The sequence below is a fragment of the Peromyscus maniculatus genome, chromosome 9, assembly GCF_049852395.1.
Source record: "Peromyscus maniculatus bairdii isolate BWxNUB_F1_BW_parent chromosome 9, HU_Pman_BW_mat_3.1, whole genome shotgun sequence".
Taxonomy (NCBI): domain Eukaryota; kingdom Metazoa; phylum Chordata; class Mammalia; order Rodentia; family Cricetidae; genus Peromyscus; species Peromyscus maniculatus.
Window position 1 is genome coordinate 35,364,246 of NC_134860.1, and position 21,656 is coordinate 35,385,901.

General features: G+C 42.4%; 1 protein-coding gene and 1 long non-coding RNA gene across 3 annotated transcripts; one reads left to right on the top strand and one right to left on the bottom strand.

Annotated features, from left to right (window-relative positions):
• Nucleotides 1-2,130: 2,130 nt before the first annotated feature.
• On the top strand, nt 2,131-21,184 carry LOC143267286 (disks large homolog 5-like). Of its 2 annotated transcripts, XM_076544588.1 has the most exons (8): nt 2,131-2,189; nt 8,955-9,042; nt 14,562-14,721; nt 16,558-16,701; nt 17,555-17,735; nt 18,629-18,744; nt 20,656-20,753; nt 20,912-21,184. In XM_076544588.1, exons 3-7 carry the CDS (start codon nt 14,654-14,656, stop codon nt 20,738-20,740), a joined length of 594 nt encoding a protein of 197 aa, XP_076400703.1. In that variant the 5' UTR covers nt 2,131-2,189; nt 8,955-9,042; nt 14,562-14,653; the 3' UTR covers nt 20,741-20,753; nt 20,912-21,184. The 2 variants fall into 2 exon arrangements, with proteins under 2 accessions (XP_076400703.1, XP_076400702.1); XM_076544587.1 differs by lacking the exons at nt 2,131-2,189; nt 8,955-9,042 and adding an exon at nt 13,156-13,716.
• On the bottom strand, nt 7,037-13,738 carry LOC143267287 (uncharacterized). The gene is made up of 2 exons (XR_013042273.1): nt 13,262-13,738; nt 7,037-7,562 (listed from the first exon to the last, which is right to left on the bottom strand). It is a non-coding gene; the product is annotated as an uncharacterized LOC143267287 (long non-coding RNA).
• Nucleotides 21,185-21,656: the final 472 nt, after the last annotated feature.

The following is a 21,656-nucleotide window of genomic DNA, read 5'->3' on the forward strand; positions in this document are numbered from 1 at the left end:
TCCATCTGGTGCCCTCCTATAAATATATTACTATGTCTTCCATTTGCGTGATTTGGGACTTTTGTCATCTTACTTTGGCTGCAAGAACTTGAAGATACATAGAAGGCCAACATCAAACCATCACCTGAAAAACATGTTAAGGGAATGTGGGCATCTGGAAATTGTAAATGTGTTAAGACTGTTGTTGGGCACAAACTGAACCAAAATGTCTCCTATAGATGCCTGGGTAACCATTATTTATTGTCTTCCCCTTATTATTTCCAAGAGCACAAAACTTTTGGTGAAAGTCTAGACGGTCTCTATGGCTTGTTCCTGCTTCACTGGAGCTAACAGCCTCCTAAATGAGCACGACATGTTCTGGATGATTCAAAATTGGTCCAGGTAACCCACACTGCCTTCTGCTCTCTTGCACATTCCTCTTAGATGTAAGCAGTCTATACCCTAGCCAGAGACAAGGGATTCACAGAATAAGAACTCCTGAATATGACCCTGGGATTAACATGTGGGCAGAAGAGAGCAAATGACTGCACGTTGTCCTCTGATCCACAACCATGCTCTTTCACATTTGTGCCCATACACACAAGTACACAGACAAATAAATGTGATAAAAATTTTGAAAACATAATTCCACCCCAGCCAACTCTCAACTCTCTATAGTAAAGTGACAAACACTTTTATAGTCAAATGATGAAAGAAAATCAAATTTCCCTCCAAGTTCTGTACAAAGGGATGAAAGAAGAAGAGGCGGCCAGAATGATGCTTGGGAGGGGACATCAAAGACTTTGGAGGTTCAGGAAGGATATTGCACACAAAGGAAGGAGGGAGACTTGGATCTGTGTATGACAAGAGACCCACCCATCTATGATGTTTTCTGAATGGACAGAGACCAGAAAGGAGGTAGATTTGACAATGATGGGACAGTAGAGGGGAGACAATGTCTTTCCCCTTCACTTCCTGCCAGCTGTGGCACATTCCACTACCATTTAGCACCTCCTGCATTTTGTTTGGATTACTGTTTGCTGTTAACAGTATGTCTTCACCTGTCCTTAACAGGTCATTCAGCTGCCAATTATGGGAGGTTCCTAAATTGTCACCAGGTATGAAGGTGTGCCACTGAAGGGAACATCCAATAAAATGAGATACCATGCCTGGGGTTGTGCTGACATGCCACTGATCCCAGCACCAGGGAAGTAGTGGCAGAAGGATCACCAGTCTGAGGCAAGCCCAGGCTACCTGAGCCCCTATCTCAGACAATAATATAAATAAAATGAAGAAGAGCCTGTCTTCACAGTGTAGAGAGAGTTGACAGAGCAATCTGTGGAAACATGGCCTGACTTAGCTCTGTGTGCTCTCAGGTCTTTGCTCCCAGAGGATGTAGCAGTTGGGGAGCTGAAAGTCTGTTCTGTTTGACAGACAAGCCTGGATTTCCTGCAGCAGGCAGAACCCTCCCTTGACAACCATCAGAGCCAAGACCTTGAAGACAGTTGCTGGCTGTCTGCATATGAAAGCCCGAGGTGTAAGTAGGGGGATGCTCTCCTAGCTCACATGCAAGCAGTAATAAGCAACTTTGACACTTCACAGAAGGACTTCATTGGGTCCTGGCTCACTGGAGTCTTACTGATAACTTTGACAGTGTGCAAAAGCAGGTTTAATATAGTAGTGGGCGTGCCCAGAGGGTCTAATCCAAAGCACAGACATCTGCATGTAAACAAGACCCTCTAGGGCAGTGCTTGTCAACCTTCCTAATACTGTGACAGTCTGAGGTTGAAGTCATTCCAGGGAGGGAGAAGCTGCCTGACTGAATTTGAGAAGCTCAGAAGCCAGGTACATACAGTTCATCATCCCTGAAACCTGACAAGCAAGGAGAGTGCTCTTTTCCAAAGCAACTGTTGGCATTTTTGTGTTGGGAAGCACCTGCACACACACATTTCTGTTGTGTGTCTGCTCTGAGCAATCTTACTTCTCACCACAGGACTACACTGACACATGTAGGATTTCCCATAATCCTCATCATCTTGCTTGTCTGGCCAATCAGCAGAGAGGAAAGGCAGGACCAAGTCTGGTTGCTTAGAAACCTCTGGAGAAACCCACCTGTAATAAGAAAAGCTATTTCCTGCCTAGATGCCAGGCTCCATGCTTGAATAACAAGGAAAGGAAGCAGATCTCACAGATGCTCAGAGTAAGATTAAGTGAGTTATATGGCTGTTGAACTGAGGTCAGAAGTTTCCAGGGAAGTGAGATACCCAGCTGTGCCTTGATGCTTATGTTGAGGGTTAGATCTGGCCTGTATTGTGAACAGGGATGTTGTGGGGTTTAAATATGAAAAGGTCACATTACACATGACAGCTGGAGGTTTACCTTAGTGCAGAGTCTAAGAATCAGTCGAGAACACACAAATATAAAAGTACCCCTGAACACGAGGAGCCCATTTCTAAAGAAAACAGGATGAATGGGAGTTACAAGAAGGGGCACCAGTTCTAAAGGTTCTGGTGATGTTTTCAAGAGCTACTCTGCCTCATCTGACCAAGTCATTCTAGGCCATTGCTCTCAAAGTTACAATCATAGACCAACAGTTTATTAAAGATAATGAGTGTCTAATTCCCATTCAAAATAATAGCATACCTATATATTCTTTTGCATTCTTTAAGACAGGGATTACAGAGAAAGTCATTCCCCAAACTATAATCCTATCATGTCATTTCTGGACTTCAGCCAAGCTTTATATTTCAGAATTTAGCCACAATGTCCTCACTGCATCGATTCCCATAGGAATTCCATTATGCAGAGTTTTTTATAGGCTGTCCATAACAGATCATTATAGACTGCATTTCTTTGCTTAAGTCTACATATCCCCAACCTCAACCACAATTTTCTCTATTTGGCCTATTTATACTGTAAGGTTTTGATTTTACCACATTCTTTGTAAGGAAACAATAATTTCTCTAGTATATTTTCATGTTTATATCTCTCCAGTTTTCTTAAGGTAAACATAAATTATTCTATGACTACAACTAGAATGAGAAAAAAATTAATCAATTTTTAATTTTTATTATTTCAATTTTATTAGGTTCTTGCCTTCTTGTATGTCTGTGTAGCATGTGCATTTGGTATCCACAGAGGTCAAGAGGGTGACAGACTCCCTGCAGCTAGATTTACAGGTATTTTTGAGCTGTTATTTGGAGTCTGGTATTCACACAGGGGTCTTCTGGAAGAACAGCTAGTGCTCTTAACTGCTGAGCCATGTCCAGCAACTTACATGTGCTCACCCACCCAGCTCCAAGTTGAGATAGCTGCTCACCCATGTTCCCATTCACCCCGAATGAGGCAGGAGGACACAGCAGGTACAAGTGGCCAGGACCCCTGCTGCCAGCTCAAGGAGGTTTCAGGGGGCAGTGGCATGGCACTGGTCAATAAGGAGTGAAATTTCTCAACTGCTTGTTCAACAAGGATACTAATCACATCCAGCACTCCCTCCCCTTCATCTGCAGCAGCAGCAGCTGAGCAATGGCTCCCACATCACCTCCATGCACTACAAGACCAGGCTGTGCCAAGCATTCAAGAAGAGCAGCACATGCAAGTAAGGGGAGAAGTGCCAGTTCGCAGGGGTTCCATGAGCTGTGCAGGCTCACTCGGATTCCATGAATAAGACCCAAGTTATGGTACACCATCCACAGATCACCTCCTGCTCTCTGCTGCCATATCATCCAGACAGCAGAGAAGCTGCAGCCAGAACCATTGTGGGAAGTTGTGGAGTTGGGGCATCTCTACAGACGTGTGAGCTGTGACTGTGTTAGGTAACAAAGTGCATATTTTTTAAAGCCAGGTGGTCATATCTGCTTTTGAGATTTATGAAACCATGGGTTGTTACTCAGCAGAAATGAAGCAGAGGTTAAAAAATGTCAGTGGTCTCTAATGATAAAATTGAGATGAATACACAGATATTTGTGGACTAAAATCGAGACAATGGCATTGACAAGTGATAAAGGAATGAAAGTCTAACATTCCCTTTTTATGTAAAATAACACATCTCGAATTTTCCTTAAAGGCTCAAAAAGAGAGTAAGTACTGACTCCAGGAACCGGAGGTCACACTGGAGAACTCTAATCACATAACTGCTTAAACTGTTGGTTCTGCCTCTGCTTCCACTTCCACATCTGTTGCTGTTGCTGCTGCTTCTGCTGTTTCTGCTTCTCATGCTTCTGTTTCCTCTCTAGAGGCTCCAGCTTCTGCTGCAGCTGCTTCTGCTGCATGTGTTAACTGCTGTTGTTACTGCTGCTGTAGCACAAAGAAAATGAACCCACTCTACAAAGACACAGTGGGCATACTCACAGCTAGGATTCTGTTATTAAGGAGACAGGAGAAAAGGATAAGTAAGACCGTGACATATGTTGAAAAGAGATAATCATTTTTGACTTACAAAACAAATTCTCTTTTGGGCTGACATTCATGATGAACATATTTTACTGTGATGGGTTTATACTCAAGGCCATAGTCAGGCATTTCTCAGTATCACAATCATTTACATAGTTGGATCCCATTTCCACTTATATGGAAAGCAGTGTTTACAATCATCACAGCCTACAAATGTGAGGAAAGCCCATTGCCTTGTCCTGTGGTTAGATGAATTCATCCACACAGAAGTCAGACTGCTGTTCCTCACCAAGAACCCACTTGCCTCCAGTTCCACTCACAGTACCTGCCAGTGTCTCCTGACACAGATAGATCTGGCTCCTGTTTCATCTCTGACTTGAACTTGGATTTTTCTGTCCCTGTCCCTGAAGGCAAGTGACACTGAACACTCCAGCATCTACCTGTTCTTGAATATTTTTGTCTGTCTTTTCTTTTCTTTTTTTAAAGTTTTTTTTAAAGACTTTTTAAAAATTCATTTAACATACCAATCACAGATCCCTGTCTCATCCCTCCTTCTGCTTCTCCCCCAGGTTTTCCCCGGACCCACCCTCCCCATTCCGTCCTCCAAAAGTATAAGGGCTCCTCCCATGGGGAGTAAGCAGAGCCTGGTACATTCAGTTGAGGCAGGACAGAGCCCCTCCCCCATGCATCAAGGCTGAACAAGGCTTTTCTTATATTTCCTTCGATTTTGCTGATATCACGTGCTCTCAGCTTCTCCCACTTGGTCCTTCTCGTTTATGTTCCTTCCATCTTACCCCTACAGTACAGAAAATTCTCTTTTCATCCTCTAACTACTATATGTCTATATGTGTGCCTGTCTCATTTATTGTTAACTTATGTATACTTCAACTCCAGTAGGTGTTTGTCTGCTTACCGCTGTAACCTCATTGGTTAGGTAGTGTGCTAGCATGCAGTAAGTGGCCACTCACAGTGTATTTATTGAAGGGGTCAATGAAGTTTACCATCCCCACCATGGTTAGGTAGTGTGCTAGCATGCAGTAAGTGACCACTCACAGCGTATTTATTGAATGAGTCAATGAAGTTTACCATCCCCACCAGGGTCCCTTCTGTCTTCTCTAACTCCTCCTCCTCTTCCAATCTTCCTGCCTTTTTAGTCATCTTGGCTATGCCTAGGATCCCAGGGTGTACCTGTTGAGCACCACTGGAATTCTGGAGACCCAGGCCCACAGAATCCAGCCCATGGCTCCTGCTGCCTGGTGGCTATCAGTACCCTCAGAAGTCACCCATTTCAGCCCATAGCACCAAGGTCTCTGATAGCCCTGGTGCCATCTCACAGAGCTGGGCAAGGTGAAGCAGGTTGGTCAGAGAGTGTAGATCCTCAGCACCAGCAACTGCTAGGCATTTGGCCTCAGACCCTGGCCCAGGTCATGACTAGGGTGGAGGCCATGCTTCAAGGTAGTGGGAGCTCTGAACCCAGGCAAGTGGGAGCAGCTTGGTAAGGAGGCTGGGGATACCAAAGAGTAGCTGCTTTTCCAGGTGCACCCTACTAAGAGTCAGGATGAATTGCAGGACCTTCTCACTTCACTGAGGCAGATTCAGGCTCAACTGCTGCCCATTATTTGCCTGAAGGGCATCTTCAGACTGCCACAGCACACTGAGGGTATGGGTGAGTAGTAGTTCCCTGGGGCCCCTCTGAACTTCCAGACACATCTTCTCTCTGCAGCTCACCCAGTGGGTCTAGGATCTGGTAGTGGTCACTACTCTACCTGAATGTCAAGGGTGACAACTTCCTTCTTATCCCACAGGGGAAGGGACCAGTGGCTGGACATGAATTTATACCTACTGCCTCTGTTCTGATTCTCTCAGGGAACAATAACATGATAACAATAGCAAAAGCCTTTCCTTCCCTGTCCTGGTTGTCCTCAGTGGGACACAATGTCCAGTGTCACATGCAGGTGGTAGAACACCTTGGAAAGTTGTGGGTCGTCCTCTTTTCTAAATTCCTCACCATATGTTAGCCCTTGGGACCAGAAGTTGAAATCAGTAAGAAGAGATTCTCTGCTAGGGGTAGAAAAGAAAGCCTAAGTTTTGATCCTGCCTATCCATTTCAGTATTACAAGTTCCTTTTCTCTCTGTGCTTTTTTCCTTCTTGCTTCCTGAAGTTCAGTATCCTTGCTGGTCCAGATACCTGTGAATTATGCACAATGCCATACATGTTTTGCTTTAGGAAGTAATGGCCCAGAAGTTTAGGAAGTTACATGACACAATGTGAAAATCCAGTAATGGTTGGTGAGGCTCAGTTCCCTCCCTGAGGGCTGAATTCCCACTGGAGGAGAGCTGCTGACTGATTCCTGTGAGTGCTGTCCTTTGGAACCCTGTGTTCTTGATGTGGAAGTGACTGATTCTTAAGTGTATATTCAGTGAGTGGTTCTGCTGGGAGTTTGTTCCTGATGATAGGCTTGTCCTGACTGAGCTGAGAGTGGAAGGCATTGAACAGAGGAAGGAAGAGAGCTCCCACTCATGGTGTGTATCCTTGCAGGAACTTTACCTTATCACATTTAAATGCTGTGATTTGCATGTGCTCTGTCTATTATTTATATTCTAACATAATAGAAAACTATGGCTGCTGTGGTTAAAATGGTAAAGAAGGATTTAAGGCCAAGACTTTCAATTATTGTGTGTTGTTTATTTAATACATGCAACCCTTGAAAGAGCATGCGAGTGACCCTTCTGTGGGTCCTGCCTTTGTTAATTGTGAATTAATCCACATAATAAAATCAATAACCATAAGCTGATAAAGGAAAGAGAATGAAGGGAGCTGGAAAAAATCCTTTAGCAATTTGTGGGCCATAGTTTAAAAAGACCTGTTTCTGTGGCCATTAAAAGTCCCAATGATGAAGGACATTATTTTACAAGCTGTTCCTGGTTGCAGCACTTATCTCCATGGTCCATTTCCATCCTCCTTTCTCTAGGTGGAAGAAATTCACATACAGAGAGGCTATACTGCCAACCATATAACAGAGCATTTCATGAGGGTCCCTGCTGTCTCCTCCTTGGACTTCTAGCTCTTGCCCTCTTTTCCTCAGATCTGCACTCTGTCCCAGTAGCTGTGGTTATTGCAGTTCCTGGGCTGAGACCTTAGTCTTCTTCTATAGCCCTTTGACGTTGTTCAGAAGGGACTGTCACATGTCCTAGGAAAAGAAGGACAAAATCAAAATGACTTTTCCCTTCTAATTGTTCTATTTATCTCTGAAGAAGGAAGTTTGTCAAAGATCTAGAAATCTAGCTGAAGAAGCACAGAATTCGAGGGCAACCAAGAGGTCTTCACAGGGATGTGTGTGCCTCAGCCCTAGGGTTAATCTCTGGCCTAAGGTAACTAGTGGACATTGCCACTCATATCTAACATCCCCCAATACCTGGTAGTTAAGGTGCTTCTCTGGTCTGTCCTTTAAGGAGCTTCTCCTGACCTCCAAAGAAGGACATAGCATAAGGTTGATATTTATCTCTAGGACTGTGATTTCAGATCCATTTCCCCATATCCCCAAATTTTAATAGTAAGGAAACCCATAGAACAGTACATTACATTGAAGTTAATGTTGCTTTATTTTATAGATGAGAAGAATTTAGAACGGCACTTGAGAGGGAAAGACACTACCCAGAGCCATTTTTTTCCAAGACAGGGTTTCTCTGTGTAGCTTTGCACCTTTCCTGGAACTCACTTGGTAGCCCAGGCTGGCCTCGAACTCACAGAATTCTGCCTGTCTCTACATCCCAAGTGCTGGGATTAAAGGTGTGCACCACCACCACCTGGCCCCAGAGCCATTTGTTAACAAGGTGATGATGTTTGTGTCAATGGGTGTCTCTGTGTCTTTTTAAATCTGTGATAGAGAAACACATGTTGGGTTTAGGAAAAAACAGGATCTCCTGCTCTGGGACAGATATGTTGCTGTTGAGCATGTCATGAATTACTTTCACATCTCACTGACTTGTGCAAACCCCTGTGACACACGGTGGTTTATTAGCATCGTCTTTACATTAATTTCCCAAGAACAACAGGGCATGAATTGATTTTAGCCCACAGGTCCAGGTAATAGTCCATTTTGGGGATATCGAGGCAGGAACTCAGTCACATCACATCCACAGTCAAGAGCTGAGAGATACAAATGTATCCATGCTGCCTGCTTGCCTCTGCATATGTTCCAGCTTCTACACTGTTACACAGTTCAGGTCCCAGCAATGAAGTGTTTCTGCACACTTTAGGGTGAGATCTCCATCTGATTAACAATCTATAAATCTCTAACTTAATCTAAAGATGTGCTCAAAGACAACTTAATCTAAAGAATTCCTCATTGAGGCTCTCTCTTCCCAGGTGACTCTAGTTTGAATAAGTATCAGAATAATTAAAAACTAATACTCACACTACCCCAGCATCATTGTTATGCTTCGTGGCTATAGGTAACATGAAAGAGAAAATTTTAATGAGCTAGCAACATTGAACAACTTCAGTAGACATTTCAGCCATTTGGTGTCCTTCCTACAAACCCAAATAACTCTGATTTCTATTTCTCTTGCTTGCTTTGCAGCCATTTTCTGTAAGCCCCTAGTGATTCCCCGAGCTATTCCAAAGACCTGATACTAGAAGAACTAAAGATACACCACAGTGCTTCACAGGTAAAAATCATTTGAGCTGTTACTAAGTCTTGTGGAAGAAAGAGATCCAATGAAAAATCACTGTTCCTGGTTGTAGACCAGCAAGGTAGATATCCAGGGTGTTCAGGATCTTTCACCCTCCTCCAGATTGATCAAATCCTTTCCAAATCCTGTATTGAGGTGATATTGTCCCCTGTGTAGACAAAGATGATAGTGCTGGTCAGAGGAGCAGTGTTATTACTCCAGAGGGGCAAAGCAAGGTAAAATGTGCAAGGAGTCAGTTCCCTGCTGAGCATAATGTCAGCTAATGTTTTCTCAGGTCCAGACAGGAAGAGGTAGGGCTCCTTATATCAGAAAAATTTTTTCTTAAAGTCTTCTCAATGATGGAATGTTCCTCTGGTACCTCCTGACATGAATTAGCCTCAGTGAGAGCTCTGAGAAATCCTTTAGTATAGGCCTTCCAAAGTGAGGTCTAGTATAGTGTTCATGACTGTGAGTAGTAGTCAGATTTAATAAAGTAGTGCACTCGACCAGTCCTGGTCCCTTTCTTGGGTACTAATCATTTCATCCATCTCTTGATTAGTATCTGGTAATTTTTACTGTAATAGTAGTAATTTTACTAATCCTAGATACCATATTTGAGATCTCTCTTCATATTCCAGTAACCTTTCCTGGGACTGGGTATAAAAGCTCACAAATGATCCTTAGCATTGCAAAACAACCTCATACTGCCTCCAATTATAGGTGTGCCTTTTATCCCTCTTATCAAAAACTAGATTTTACATTGAGAAGGTTAGAGTTAACATGTAATACAGTCAGGAAATAAAACAACATCATTCTTGATTCAGTAATATAAGTGACATTGTTTTCACCCCAAAAATCTCAGTGATCAGAAAACATCTTGATGTCTCTTGCTCCAAGTTAATGATAGGTTTACTCTCCATCTCACATTCATGGGTTTGTTGTCTACATTCAGTTGTTTCATTATTAGGTGGTCTCAGGGATGCTGTACTGGTCAGATCGAAAGCCATCTAGGACTTCATGAATTTCATGGAATAATATAAACATATTTTTGCCTCAAGGTTAAATTATCAGGCCCTCTTCATTGTTTAATTTTTATATCTTTTGACTTAATATATTCTTAGCCTGTGTCTACTTTAAGGCAAAATGCTTTAAGAGAAGCAGAAAAGGATTATTCTTTAAAGTGGAAAAATTAATGGTTAACTTGGATAAATGTAGTATATTGTGTAGATTTACCTTGGTTCCTAAATATTGCCCTTTTATTTTTGAAACTTGCCATTTAATTATTTGATGGTGTTTTACAATAACTGGATCTTGTGGATGGTAAGGAATTTTATTAACATGATTAATATTCCATAAATTATAAAATTCTTGAAGGTGTTGCCTAGTATAAGCAAGACCATTTCCAGTTTTAAGTTGTAATGGGAGTCTGTGAAAGGACACACATAAAGAGCTATTTGACAAAGTCAAGTTTTAGATAAGACACAACTGTATTTTTGTGGAGGTGCCAGTGGCCCATGCTAAACACAGGTTGTGCTCTGCAACTGACTGGCTAGAGAGAGGCATCATGCATGCCTGTAGCAATCCTATTCTGGGCATAGACATCTAGATAATTGATGGCTCAGAAAGAATAAGTTTAGATAAAAACTACCAAACACTCTAACTTCTGCTGATTATATTTTTGTTTAACACATTTTGGCCTCCAAGGGAATTATAGCAACATGTGATTATTTTTTCTTGTTGGACACTATATTTATATTATCTAGTAGAAAACCCTTTTTTAATATTCACTCTTATTTTTAAACCCAGCTAAGCCTGTTTACATTGTTTTAACTTCTTATGATATATAAATATATAAATGTGAAAGAAATAAGTTTTACTAATCACAAATACAAGGAATATGAGTGGTGTCCTGGCTTTCAATTTCTGAAAGACATACAATTAAAATGTCTCCATTGTTTTTGTTAAAGACAAGACAAAATTTCTTTTGCTAGCACTGTACACATTGGATGCATGCATTATTGGACCAGGCATAAGCAGGGAAAGCTCCTACAGTCTCAGTAACAGACAGCTCATGGCACCCAGCCCTTGATTAAGCCTCCTGCCTGCAGCCTGAGTCAGGACCTCTTCTAGATTTTCTCCTAGGCAAGATTTTTGTTCTGTGTTCTCTGGAGAAAAATGAGTGAGCAGTTCACTATTATTGTCATGTTTTAATAGAACTGAATTTATTACTTGTTTATTTACCTAATTACAAAGCAAGTTCCTTGAAATAAAGGAATAGTGAGAAGTTCCACTGAAACACATCATGAGGGTTATTTCTTTCAGTGTAAAGTCTTTCAGCAAGGTAAACTGTCTGTGTAAACAAACTTCATTCATTTTTAATCATTGCTTTTGGCCTAACCTTGAAAACATGAACAGCATTCTAACTGAAGCTTTTCCCTGTAAAATGAAATAGATTTGTAATTAGTATGACTACAAGCATAGTTTTAGAACACTTTAAAGAATTTTAATATTTATATGGTGATCTTCATTAACTTGTATGACCTAATTGTCTTTAACAGTTTACAAAGAGTTGAAAGCTTTTAATATGAATAGGATTTTACAATTTTTATCCCTGTTGAGTTTGAGTTTTAAAAATTTGGATTGAAGATTTAACTTACGGTCCCTTAGTCTTAAATATAAAACTTAAATAAATACAGTTCATAGAATTGAATTTTATTTTATATTTTACTCTTTCAGGGTGTACCATTATAGAATATCACAGTATCTTATATGACTCAGTTTATGCAGAAAGATTAAAGCTGAACAAAGTTGGGAAAGACAAAGATCCTAGATATAATATCTTCAAGTGCATTTCTGCTAGCCTAAATAGACCTTAGGTATTTAAGAGCTTATTTATCAAATATACCATATTTATCAGTCACATATTTGTTTCTTATTTAAATTTTTCCAGAATCCTGGTGTTCAAAGTTAGCAATACATAAGTGGTTAGATAACATCTTTTGAGTCAGGTTCATCTATCCTGAGTAGATTTATATTTCCTTAGGGAAATCTCATGATATTAAATTCCATGTTTCTCCAAAATATTTTGAGGAACTGTGACTGCCTATTTAGTCTATAAAGGAGATATAATAATAACCAAAGGGAAGAGTAGGAATTATAACTTTCATGTTTGCTGCCTATATATGGATTTTTAAAGTGATAACCTTTGATTACAAGTTTAGCTGATTTTTGTTATACATTAAACAAATTGTAACCATGCCCCAGGAATTTACAAATCCAAAGTTAAAGAAAGTATATGTCTTAATATACTATTTTTTGAGGTAGGGGGCAAAGAAATTAAGGGATAAAATGTGTTAGAGCACAAAGTCGATAGAGCTTAGAGATTTTCATCTCTTCATTACACTTTTTTAAAATTTATCACACTTTTGTAACAATTCTTTTCTATCAGGTTAAGCCAGTTTCCATTTTTAGTTTAACTCTATCCTTTATGTGCAAATATATACATGAAGTGAGTTAAAAATAACTTATGACTGAGCAATGTCTAATAAAAACTGATGGAATATAGTAAGATTTTACTGTTGAGCTGTACAGTCAGGGGAAAGTACTATCCATTTGAGGAGTGTGAAGAATTTGTGTATAAAATATATGCTCCTGGTCTTTTGAAGAACTATCTGTAAAATCACTAAGAGCAAACTCTACAGGACTTTTAGATATAATTTTGTGACATACCCATTGAGTATTTTCAAAAACTCTTAAAAGTTGATGTACTGGGTAGTGATTATCTATAGGTCCTGAGTAACATGATAATGCAATCTGCCAGTGGTCATCAAATTATTTGTTTGTTTGTTTGTTTTTCAAGACAGGGTTTCCCTGTGTAGGTTTACATCTTTCTTGGAACGCACTTGGTAGCCCAGGCTCGCCTTGAACGCACAGAGATCCACCAGCATCTGCCTCCCAAGTGCTGGGATTAAAGGCATGTGCCACCACTGCCTGTTATCAACTTAAATTAAATAAGCTGCATATTATCTGCTGGCAGTTATTTCTGTAGGTTCCATACCAGGAAGTTGTTTAAAAAGTATCCTTTCGATTATCATTAAGTCTATCATTTGTTGATAATAAGGAGATGCAGGTACTTGTGGAGAATCATATCCCACATCAATGTCTATAATACTGTTACCTTCTGGACATATACATTCAGTAGGAGATGAACACTCACTTTCTTTCCCACATGGAAGTACTGAGGCATTTCCAAACAATCAGAAAGCAATCTCTGGCTATGGAATAAAAGGGTGCTGAAAGATTTCTCTTGAGTCCTAGGAGAGATTCCTAGAATGGGAAACCTAACTTCTGGTGAGTTATGAAGACATCTGATTAGCAGGAAGGCAATGTCAGTTCCCCCATGACATCAGGGGGTCTCATGCCTAGACATTCTATTGTATCCTGGAGACCTTAGAATGTTTTCTGATGTCACCTGTGTTGTAGCAACACCAACTGCCTTTGGACAGTTGGTTCAGTGCCCTTACAGTTCAGCCATGAACATGTTGGCACGACTCAGGCGCCTATTGGGTAGAGAGAATGGAGAGGGAAGAGAGAGCAGAGAGGGGCAGACACAAGCTGGCCTTCAGCCTCCATGTAAAAGATCAAGAAGGAAATGGTCCAGAAGATGGTACAGTAAGTTCTGGGCAGGAAATTGGGATCTACTTCCTGTAGGACATGGGCTTGAGCAGAATCTTCCAGTGATGGGACACAGGAGGTAGGAGTCTCTGGGAACCAACTGGACTTCCCTGCTTGTCATGGCTCCTGAAATTCAAAGATTCCAGAAGATTAATTTGTCTGTCCCAGAAGTCAGGAGCAAGTAAGGCCAAAGCTGTTGTGCTGGGAGCTCTTGCCTTTCCATCCTACAGGAGGGCAGGGGTTGAGAGGGTACAAAAGAGCCAGTATTAGGGTAGGAGGTAGTGTGCCCAGAAAAAGGCATGTCATCAGTGTACTTCAAGCTCAGTGGCTTCATTTATTTACTGCCCACCAGCCCTGTGTATCCACTGTTAATACTGTGAAGTCATGTTGAGAGTGGCGACCATGTTCTGCCCCTGTGTGGCTTCTTCATTTTTGCCATGTGCCTAGAGTGACCTGTCAGGATAGTTAGGCATCTTTAATGACCTGAGTGCTTGTGGACTGTGTCAATTTTATCTTGGCGTTAAAGCCAAGACTAGTGAATGCTGCAGCCAAGTTGAATGCAGAGTCCAGGGCTGTTAATAACCCTGAGGAAGCTCTCTCCAGAGTTACCTGAAGCATGTACTAAAGGAGCAGAGGAAGTCAGCTGGATGAGACACCTATCTCCTGTCAGAGAGATGGGAGACCTGAGATGCCCAGCGGGAGCATCTCAATCCAGGGCAAAATTCTTTGGGGTGTCACTGAATCGCTTGCTTACATCCTTTCTCAAACATCTTCTTAGGTCTCAGGGTGACCTGTTCATGTCTTGTCACAATGCAAATTCACTTGTGTTCATCTACCCACAGGGACCTCCAAGGAGCCACCACCCACTCCAACCCACCTCACAAAGAGGCAAGTGAAGCAGAAGGTGGAGAGTCTGACCACTCAGCTCCGGGAGATGACCGCCCAAAGGAATGATCTGAGAGATCGGCTCATCTTAGTAACCGAAGGATCCTTGGACAAGAGGTATTTACTCTTTCAAACTCCATGGTCTTGGTTCTACAATATCACCCTTAGTTTATTTTGTCTAAGAAATGGGCTTCTGGGAGGTTGGGTGCACCTTCACGGTGTCCCTTTGCCCAACATCATTTCCCTAAATGCTTCCCTGAAGCAAAACCTGACATATGGGCAGGAGTGAGATGGGGATATTAGACTGCTCTGCTTTCTCCAAATGAAAACCAGAGCCTGTGGCCTGAATCACATAACTCAGGGATTGAGGCAGTAATGTGTGAGTTCCCAACATACATTTGGAGAGATCCTGTCAAGTGGTGGTGGCTAGTGTAAGAATGCTGTCATCTTTTTTACTTGCCTGGCAAGACATTGTGTGCTGGATGCTTCTAGTAGTGTTGTGGCTGCATCGTGACAACCCCCCCCCCCCTCCATCAAGACCACCACAGAGCCGATAACTGACGCAAAACACACTGAGGTTTATTGATAACAAAGAAACCCATGCTTAGACTGCGTCCAACTGGTGAAGGAGGACAGACCTGAGATCTCAGGGTGAGGGGTTTTAAAGAGAAAAACCACAAACAGGGTGGTACAAGCCTTGGTGTCCTATGATTGGTTGAGGGTGTGTAACCTTTGAATTTACTGGTTGGGGGTTACAGTTATCCTTTGGAGGCATCTTGGACAAGTCCCAGTCTTTGTCCTTGAGCTGCCATGGGGGATGGCTGGCCTTGCATGTACTGACTGTGGGGCCTGACTCAGTGGCTCAGGCTCTGTCCTTGAGCTGCCATGGAGGCTGGTGGCCCTCACACGTTCATACTGACCCATACACATAGCTCTAAGTTGGTAAGAGGTCCCAGACATTAAACAACTGGCTGAGCTTTGAGCAGTCAGAGTACGTGCAGAAAGGAGCTACTGCAAGGACTATGTCTTTTGTTCATGGCCCTTCCAGAGACTGCTTGTTCAAGTCTCAGGAAACTGAAACTGAGGCCTGATCTCTGAGAGAAGACTGAGCAGCCTGTTATGGCATCTGCTAGGTCTTTTCAGTAGCAGCTGGAGAGGCCTGGTTCCACATCTTAATATGTGGTAGCAAGGCCTGTTACTGATGTCTGCTGCTCTTGGTCCTCTCTGAGATGACACAATTGCATGTATTAATTTGGCAACTCAATGAGAGCATTCTATCACTTTTCCCTCTCTCAGCTTCTCTCTCTCACTTTCTCTCTATGTCTCCCTGTCTCTCCCTCTCCTCCATCTTTCTGTATCTATGTGTTTGTGTGTTTGTGCATATGTCCCTCTTCACCCTGCAATCAATGGTCTATGGTTGAGCATGAAGTGTTGCTCGTCTCAGTATCTAGGTGTTGTCTACATGGTGTACTGGGAGCCCCATTTTCAGCAGCATAGCACTTTGCCAGTGTGTTCACCTTGGTACCAACTAGAATGCCCTGGAGGTATTTAAGAAGCTGTAATAATATTGAGTCCCATCCTAAGAAATATTCATGATATGATTTTAACCTCCATATCAGTATAAGCACCCTGGAATGAGCATCTCTTATTTGAAGACAGCAGAAACATCACAGTTTCTGGTGGGACCAGACCTGTGATAGACTCGTGGGAACTCCATACCAAGCTGGCTGTGCAGGACTCCTGAGGGAGCTCATTCAGTCCCAGCTGCATCCCTCTTAATATCCTGCCTCTGCTGGCCTGGGACCAGAAGAGCAAGGGTCATAAGCAGCCGGAAGTCCCAGTACATAGGAGCCAGGCTGTGGTATTTCATTAAATTCCGTAATATAGAACACACACTGAATTTATGTGATCCTTGAGGCCTATATTCATGGAATTCTTTGCATCTGGGTCCAGGCCCTACCACAGGCCAAATCCTTTCTATGAAAAGCTCAAGATGCAACATCAGCAGGTCATGTCAGACCTGCAGAATTTTGAGAATGAGAATATGGAGGCCGCACAGAAGCTCAGAGAGCTGACCAAGGAGAAAGTCTTCCTTTGGTAAGTGTTTGTCTTGGTAGGGACCCCAACTGTTGTACAATTGCTAACTGTGAACTCTGAACTTTGTCTCTGGACTGCAGGGTCTGCAGATGTGCTTCTAGTTTTTCTGCTTCTTAGCCAAGATCATTAGTAAACAGCCTTTGGACTTAGGCCTCTTTACTCTGTTTTGCTGAGGGTTAAAGAGACTGTTAGCTCCTCTAGCACCATATTGCCATACTCTGTAGACTCCATATCACAGGTTATCAACCTTCCTAATGCTGTGACACTTCAATACATTCCTTCATTGTTTTGATGACTCCAAACCATAAAATTATATTGTAGTTATGTCTTAAATTTATTGTGCTACTGTTATGAATTTTAATGTAAATGTCTACATACGGCATCTATTAATGTCCCTTGTGAAAGGCTCCTAGATCCCAAAGGGTTCACACCCCACATTCTGAGAAGCACTGGTTAGGTAGAAGAGCAATTGGCATCACCAGAGGGTTGTCTGGCAGGGGCTGACTGCTATGGGATCCACGCACCCTCTGGGTCTCCTTCTTCCCCAAGTGTACTTGCACATTACCTGCTGGTGTTTCCTCATGACAGTGGACTGATTAGGACAGGTGGGGTATTCCTCTTGTTTATGGAAGTGCATGAATTTCTGTTATTTTGGAGGATTTTGAGAAAGAGTTTGATTTTTGTAGGAAATAACTGTTCTCTGCTTTTGGCCTTGAGTGCCACTCTCATTGCTGTTGAAGGTTCTTGTTTACATCTTCCTGTGAACCTGGGATAGGGCTGGGTTGTTGAGGCATGGAGTCTTGTGTGACCAGAGGCAGCTGGCAAGTTCTTACTATTTGGAGTGTATTTCCAGTGATCTGGAGAGCCGGCTCCTGATGGAGCAGAGTCAGCAGATGAAGAAGTTGGACATGCTGAGGCTAGAGAAGGAGAAATTACTGGAGGAATGGGCCCTGCTCAAGCACCACTTGGGTGAATTGAAAGTGCCCAGTAAGGACCAAGAAGAGACCAGTGACCTCCAGAACGAGGAACAGCAGGTAGGGACAGGCAGCTGGGTCACAGTTAGGTCCAGCACCATTTACTTATGTAACCTTAACCAGTCTACCCATCCAGACACCTGTGCTTTTTCTCATCACTTTCCTCATCCATACACCCATTCATCCACCCACTTCATGACATTAAATTGTTCATTCTGTGTCTGTGCATTAGTATTTCTGGGAAGTGAGCGTCCTCTGAGAATCTAGGTCATTGGCTTGCAATTCCTGATGCTCTGATTGAAGCTGTAGTCAAAAGGGGGAAATAGGTCAATCACTCATCACACAGCTACCTGTCATTGTGATGGAAGGATTGCTATACACAGACTTGAGTTCAAGAGTAAAAAATTCTCTAACCACCTCCACACAGACTGACCAAGTAGAGTATGCTCCCCTAGGCCATTTTAGTTCCCAAGGAATGAAAGCTGAGTTTTGGGACTTTTCCTAAAGGCCGCTGTGCTTATTCTAAAGATACCTGCTCCTCTATCACTTGGTTGTTTTTGTCTCACTTCTTTCTGTCTGTCTGTCTGTGGTGTGTGTGTGTGTGTGTGTGTGTGTGTGTGTGTGTGTGTGTGTGTGTGTGTGTGTGTGTTTGTGTGTGTGTGTGTGTGTGTGTGTGTGTGTGTGTGTGTGTGTGTGTGTAACAGAGGCATGTGGGAGTGCAGTGCATATTTCATGTGGATGATAGCTAGAGGAGCCCACTGGGTTTCTCTCTGTCAGTCTCTGTCTTATGAACTTGAAGCAGGCTTTCTTATGTCCCCATGAGCTTGAAATTTGGTGAGACTGACTGACCAGCAAGCTTTTGGGATCCTTTCTGTGTGCTTGCACTTTTGTGAAAATGTATTAACTATACTATACTCAAGCCTCCACTAAAGACACAATCTTCTAATGAACAGGAGCAGCAAAGAATGGAGGAGAGACTCCAGAGCTTGCTGAAGCAGAGGGAGCTGGTCTCACAGCAATTGCACTTGGCAATAAAGCTGCAGCATCATTTGACTGTCTCCCAGATGAGGTAGGAACCCAGGCTGAAGTTGGGGTATGGATCCAATTGGGTCCCCTATGCTAGGGCTCTCAATCCTTTGTGGGCTTTTTCTTATCAGCAAGACTCCCCACTCCAAGCAAGGGTAGTCCAACTCAGAACTCAGAGTATTATGCTGGTCACGTCAATAAGAACTTTTATCCAGCAAACAATATGTTTGATACTTCTTGTATCTGTAGACTTGTGCCCCATGCCTCCCTCTGATATCTCTGGTATGTTCTGAGCAGGCTTTCCTTGAACTCACAGAGCTCTACCTGCTTATGCCTCACAAGTGATGGGAAATAAAGGTGTGTGTCACCATATCTGAAATTACATCTTTATTCAGGAATATCACCTGTAGGGATGAGATTCACACCCTTGTCACTATTTTATGTAACACTTACTGTCTTCATTGTTTGAGGATTTCCCATGTAAAGTGTACTGGGGATATAATAAGTTTAGTCATTGGCAGGATGAACCCAAGCAGATGTCTCTGCTGAGGATTGTTCAGAACCTTCACAGAGTGTTGTGTAACAGCCTCCTCTAGAGTACCAGGATGTAGATTCCCAGGTGTAGGCCTAAGGATAACACAGCCATTTTTGTTTATTGCCAGAGACCATGTAGTGACAATATTCACAGACACATGACTCAAGAAATGCTGCTCTAGTATGACAGGCTCTATCTTGCATATTACCTGGGTTTAAGGTGCCTCCTAAGCAGGAGGCCTGATCATTTCACATGATCTTATTCAGCTGTCTAGTTTGCAAAGTTGTATTAAGTCTATGTATAAAAATGAGATGGTCTTTTTTAAATTAATTTTTATTCATTTTTCATACTAACCACAGATCCCCCTTTCTTCCCTCCTCCCACTCTCCACCCAACTTCTCCTCCCACCCTTCATCCCCTCGTCCAACAAGATAAGTTCTCCCATGGTGGCACAGCTAAGCCTGGTACATTCTGTTGAGACAGGACCAAGCCCCTCCCCATTTTATCAAGCAAGAGCAAGGTGTTCAACCTTAGGTAATGGGATCCAAAAAGACAGCTCATGCACCAGTATAGATCCTGATCACACTTCCAGGGGCCCCTCAAACAGACCTAGCAATATGACTGTCTCCCATATGTAGAGGGTCTAAACCAGTCCCATGCAGGTTCCACAGCTGTAGATCTAAATTTCCTGAGTTCCTTTGAGCTTGGTTCAGTTGTTTCTGTAGATTTCCCCATCAAGGTCTTTACGATGCTTGCTCATGTAATCCCTTTAAAAAGAATAGAAGGAAAACAACTTGAAATTTTAGGTTTTCTATTTCAACCTGTGACAGCATTATACAATATGGTGAGAAAAATAAAATATCAATTAAAAATCAGGAATAGTGACAGGTGTGTGTGTGATGGTGAATGTCTTTAATTCAAACTCTTTGGGAGCACAGGCAGGAAATCTGTGGCCTTTTGTAGCTATCCTAGAACATGTATCAAGCAAGCTAGAGATGCATATTATAACTCTGCCTAGAAAGAAATAAACAGAAATTGGAGAAGGAAAAAAATGAGGTGGTTGTTAAGAAACTCATCATGAACAATCTGTGCATCTCCACTGTGCTGTTATGTATGAATTTAATATGGTATTCTTTTTGTTTAAAAGGATGTCCTTAGACTGTAGGAAAATGTCCTGTTCTTTCTCTTAGAGCACAGTACATAAAGTACTCAGATCAACATCTGATACTTGTTAAGGGCAATAAATAATTCAAGGCCCAGCTATTGTGTGACACTTATTCCTTAGGGGTACAAACAATGACTGCTGCCAAAGATCATTGTTGACTCTCCAGCACAATTGAGTTCTTCTGATATCACAGACTGACAGGGGACATGGTGGATCCCCACCAGGACTCTGTGCTTACTAACTTCCTCCTCTAGGTCAGAAAAACTACATGATCTGGAACAGTCCACAGCTCAGGATGAGAGCCTCCTGCCCACAGAGCTGCTGCAGCAGGAGCACTAAGTGTCATAAGCAAGTGAGCCACCATGACATCCCATCCCCAGCAACATGGCATTTGTGGGGTGGAGTTCTTCCTTGATTCCAGTTTCCTCTGTGTGAATAAGCCCTGAATTTGTCTAACCAGAAAACCAGCAAGGCTGTTGTTGGATCTGATTGCCTTTTCTTCTCTCACAGCACCCTTTGTGAGAACTGAGGAGGCTGGAGGAATCCATAGTCAACCGGAACCCCTGACATTCTCCACTCTAGGATCAAGGCCTCCTCAGAACAAGACATGTACTACAGGTTGTCAAATCACCAGTGAGGCAAATATCATCTGCCCTACATGTGGTCCCTCTATAATCTGATCCATGTGTCTGTTGATTCACTAGTTATGGAGTAAAGAAACCATCAAGAAGATTACTGAGTTTCAAAAAAAAAAAAAAAAAACACCAAGAATTATGCAGAAAATACTGACATCTACCAGCAAGTGTTCCCTGTGAGAGCCACAACAACATGGAGAGAGAATATGTTTCTGCTCATAGTCACTCTGAAAGTTTATTGCTACAAACTTTTGTGAGCTGACTGAGTCCTCGGCCCTTCATATGTGGAGGGAGATATGTCAACGGAGACTATGTTGATGTCATGCTGCTATCCAGGCAGACCACACAAAGGAAGCATCATATTCTCACTCCAGTCCAGTCCTGAGCTACTCAATGTCGTGCACATGTGATGGTGAAGTGAATTGTTCTGAGAAATTATTTAGGAAGGATGCCACCATGACCTTTTTATGTCTTGAAGAGCAGATGCTCCCATGTTCTTTTTTGTCTTGAATCAGCACACAGACACATGTTAGCTGATAGAATCATATAGTAGCCAACACAGCATAAGATCAACTTTGGGAATGGCCTAACCTAAGAGCCCAAAAGTGGCATGACTAGAC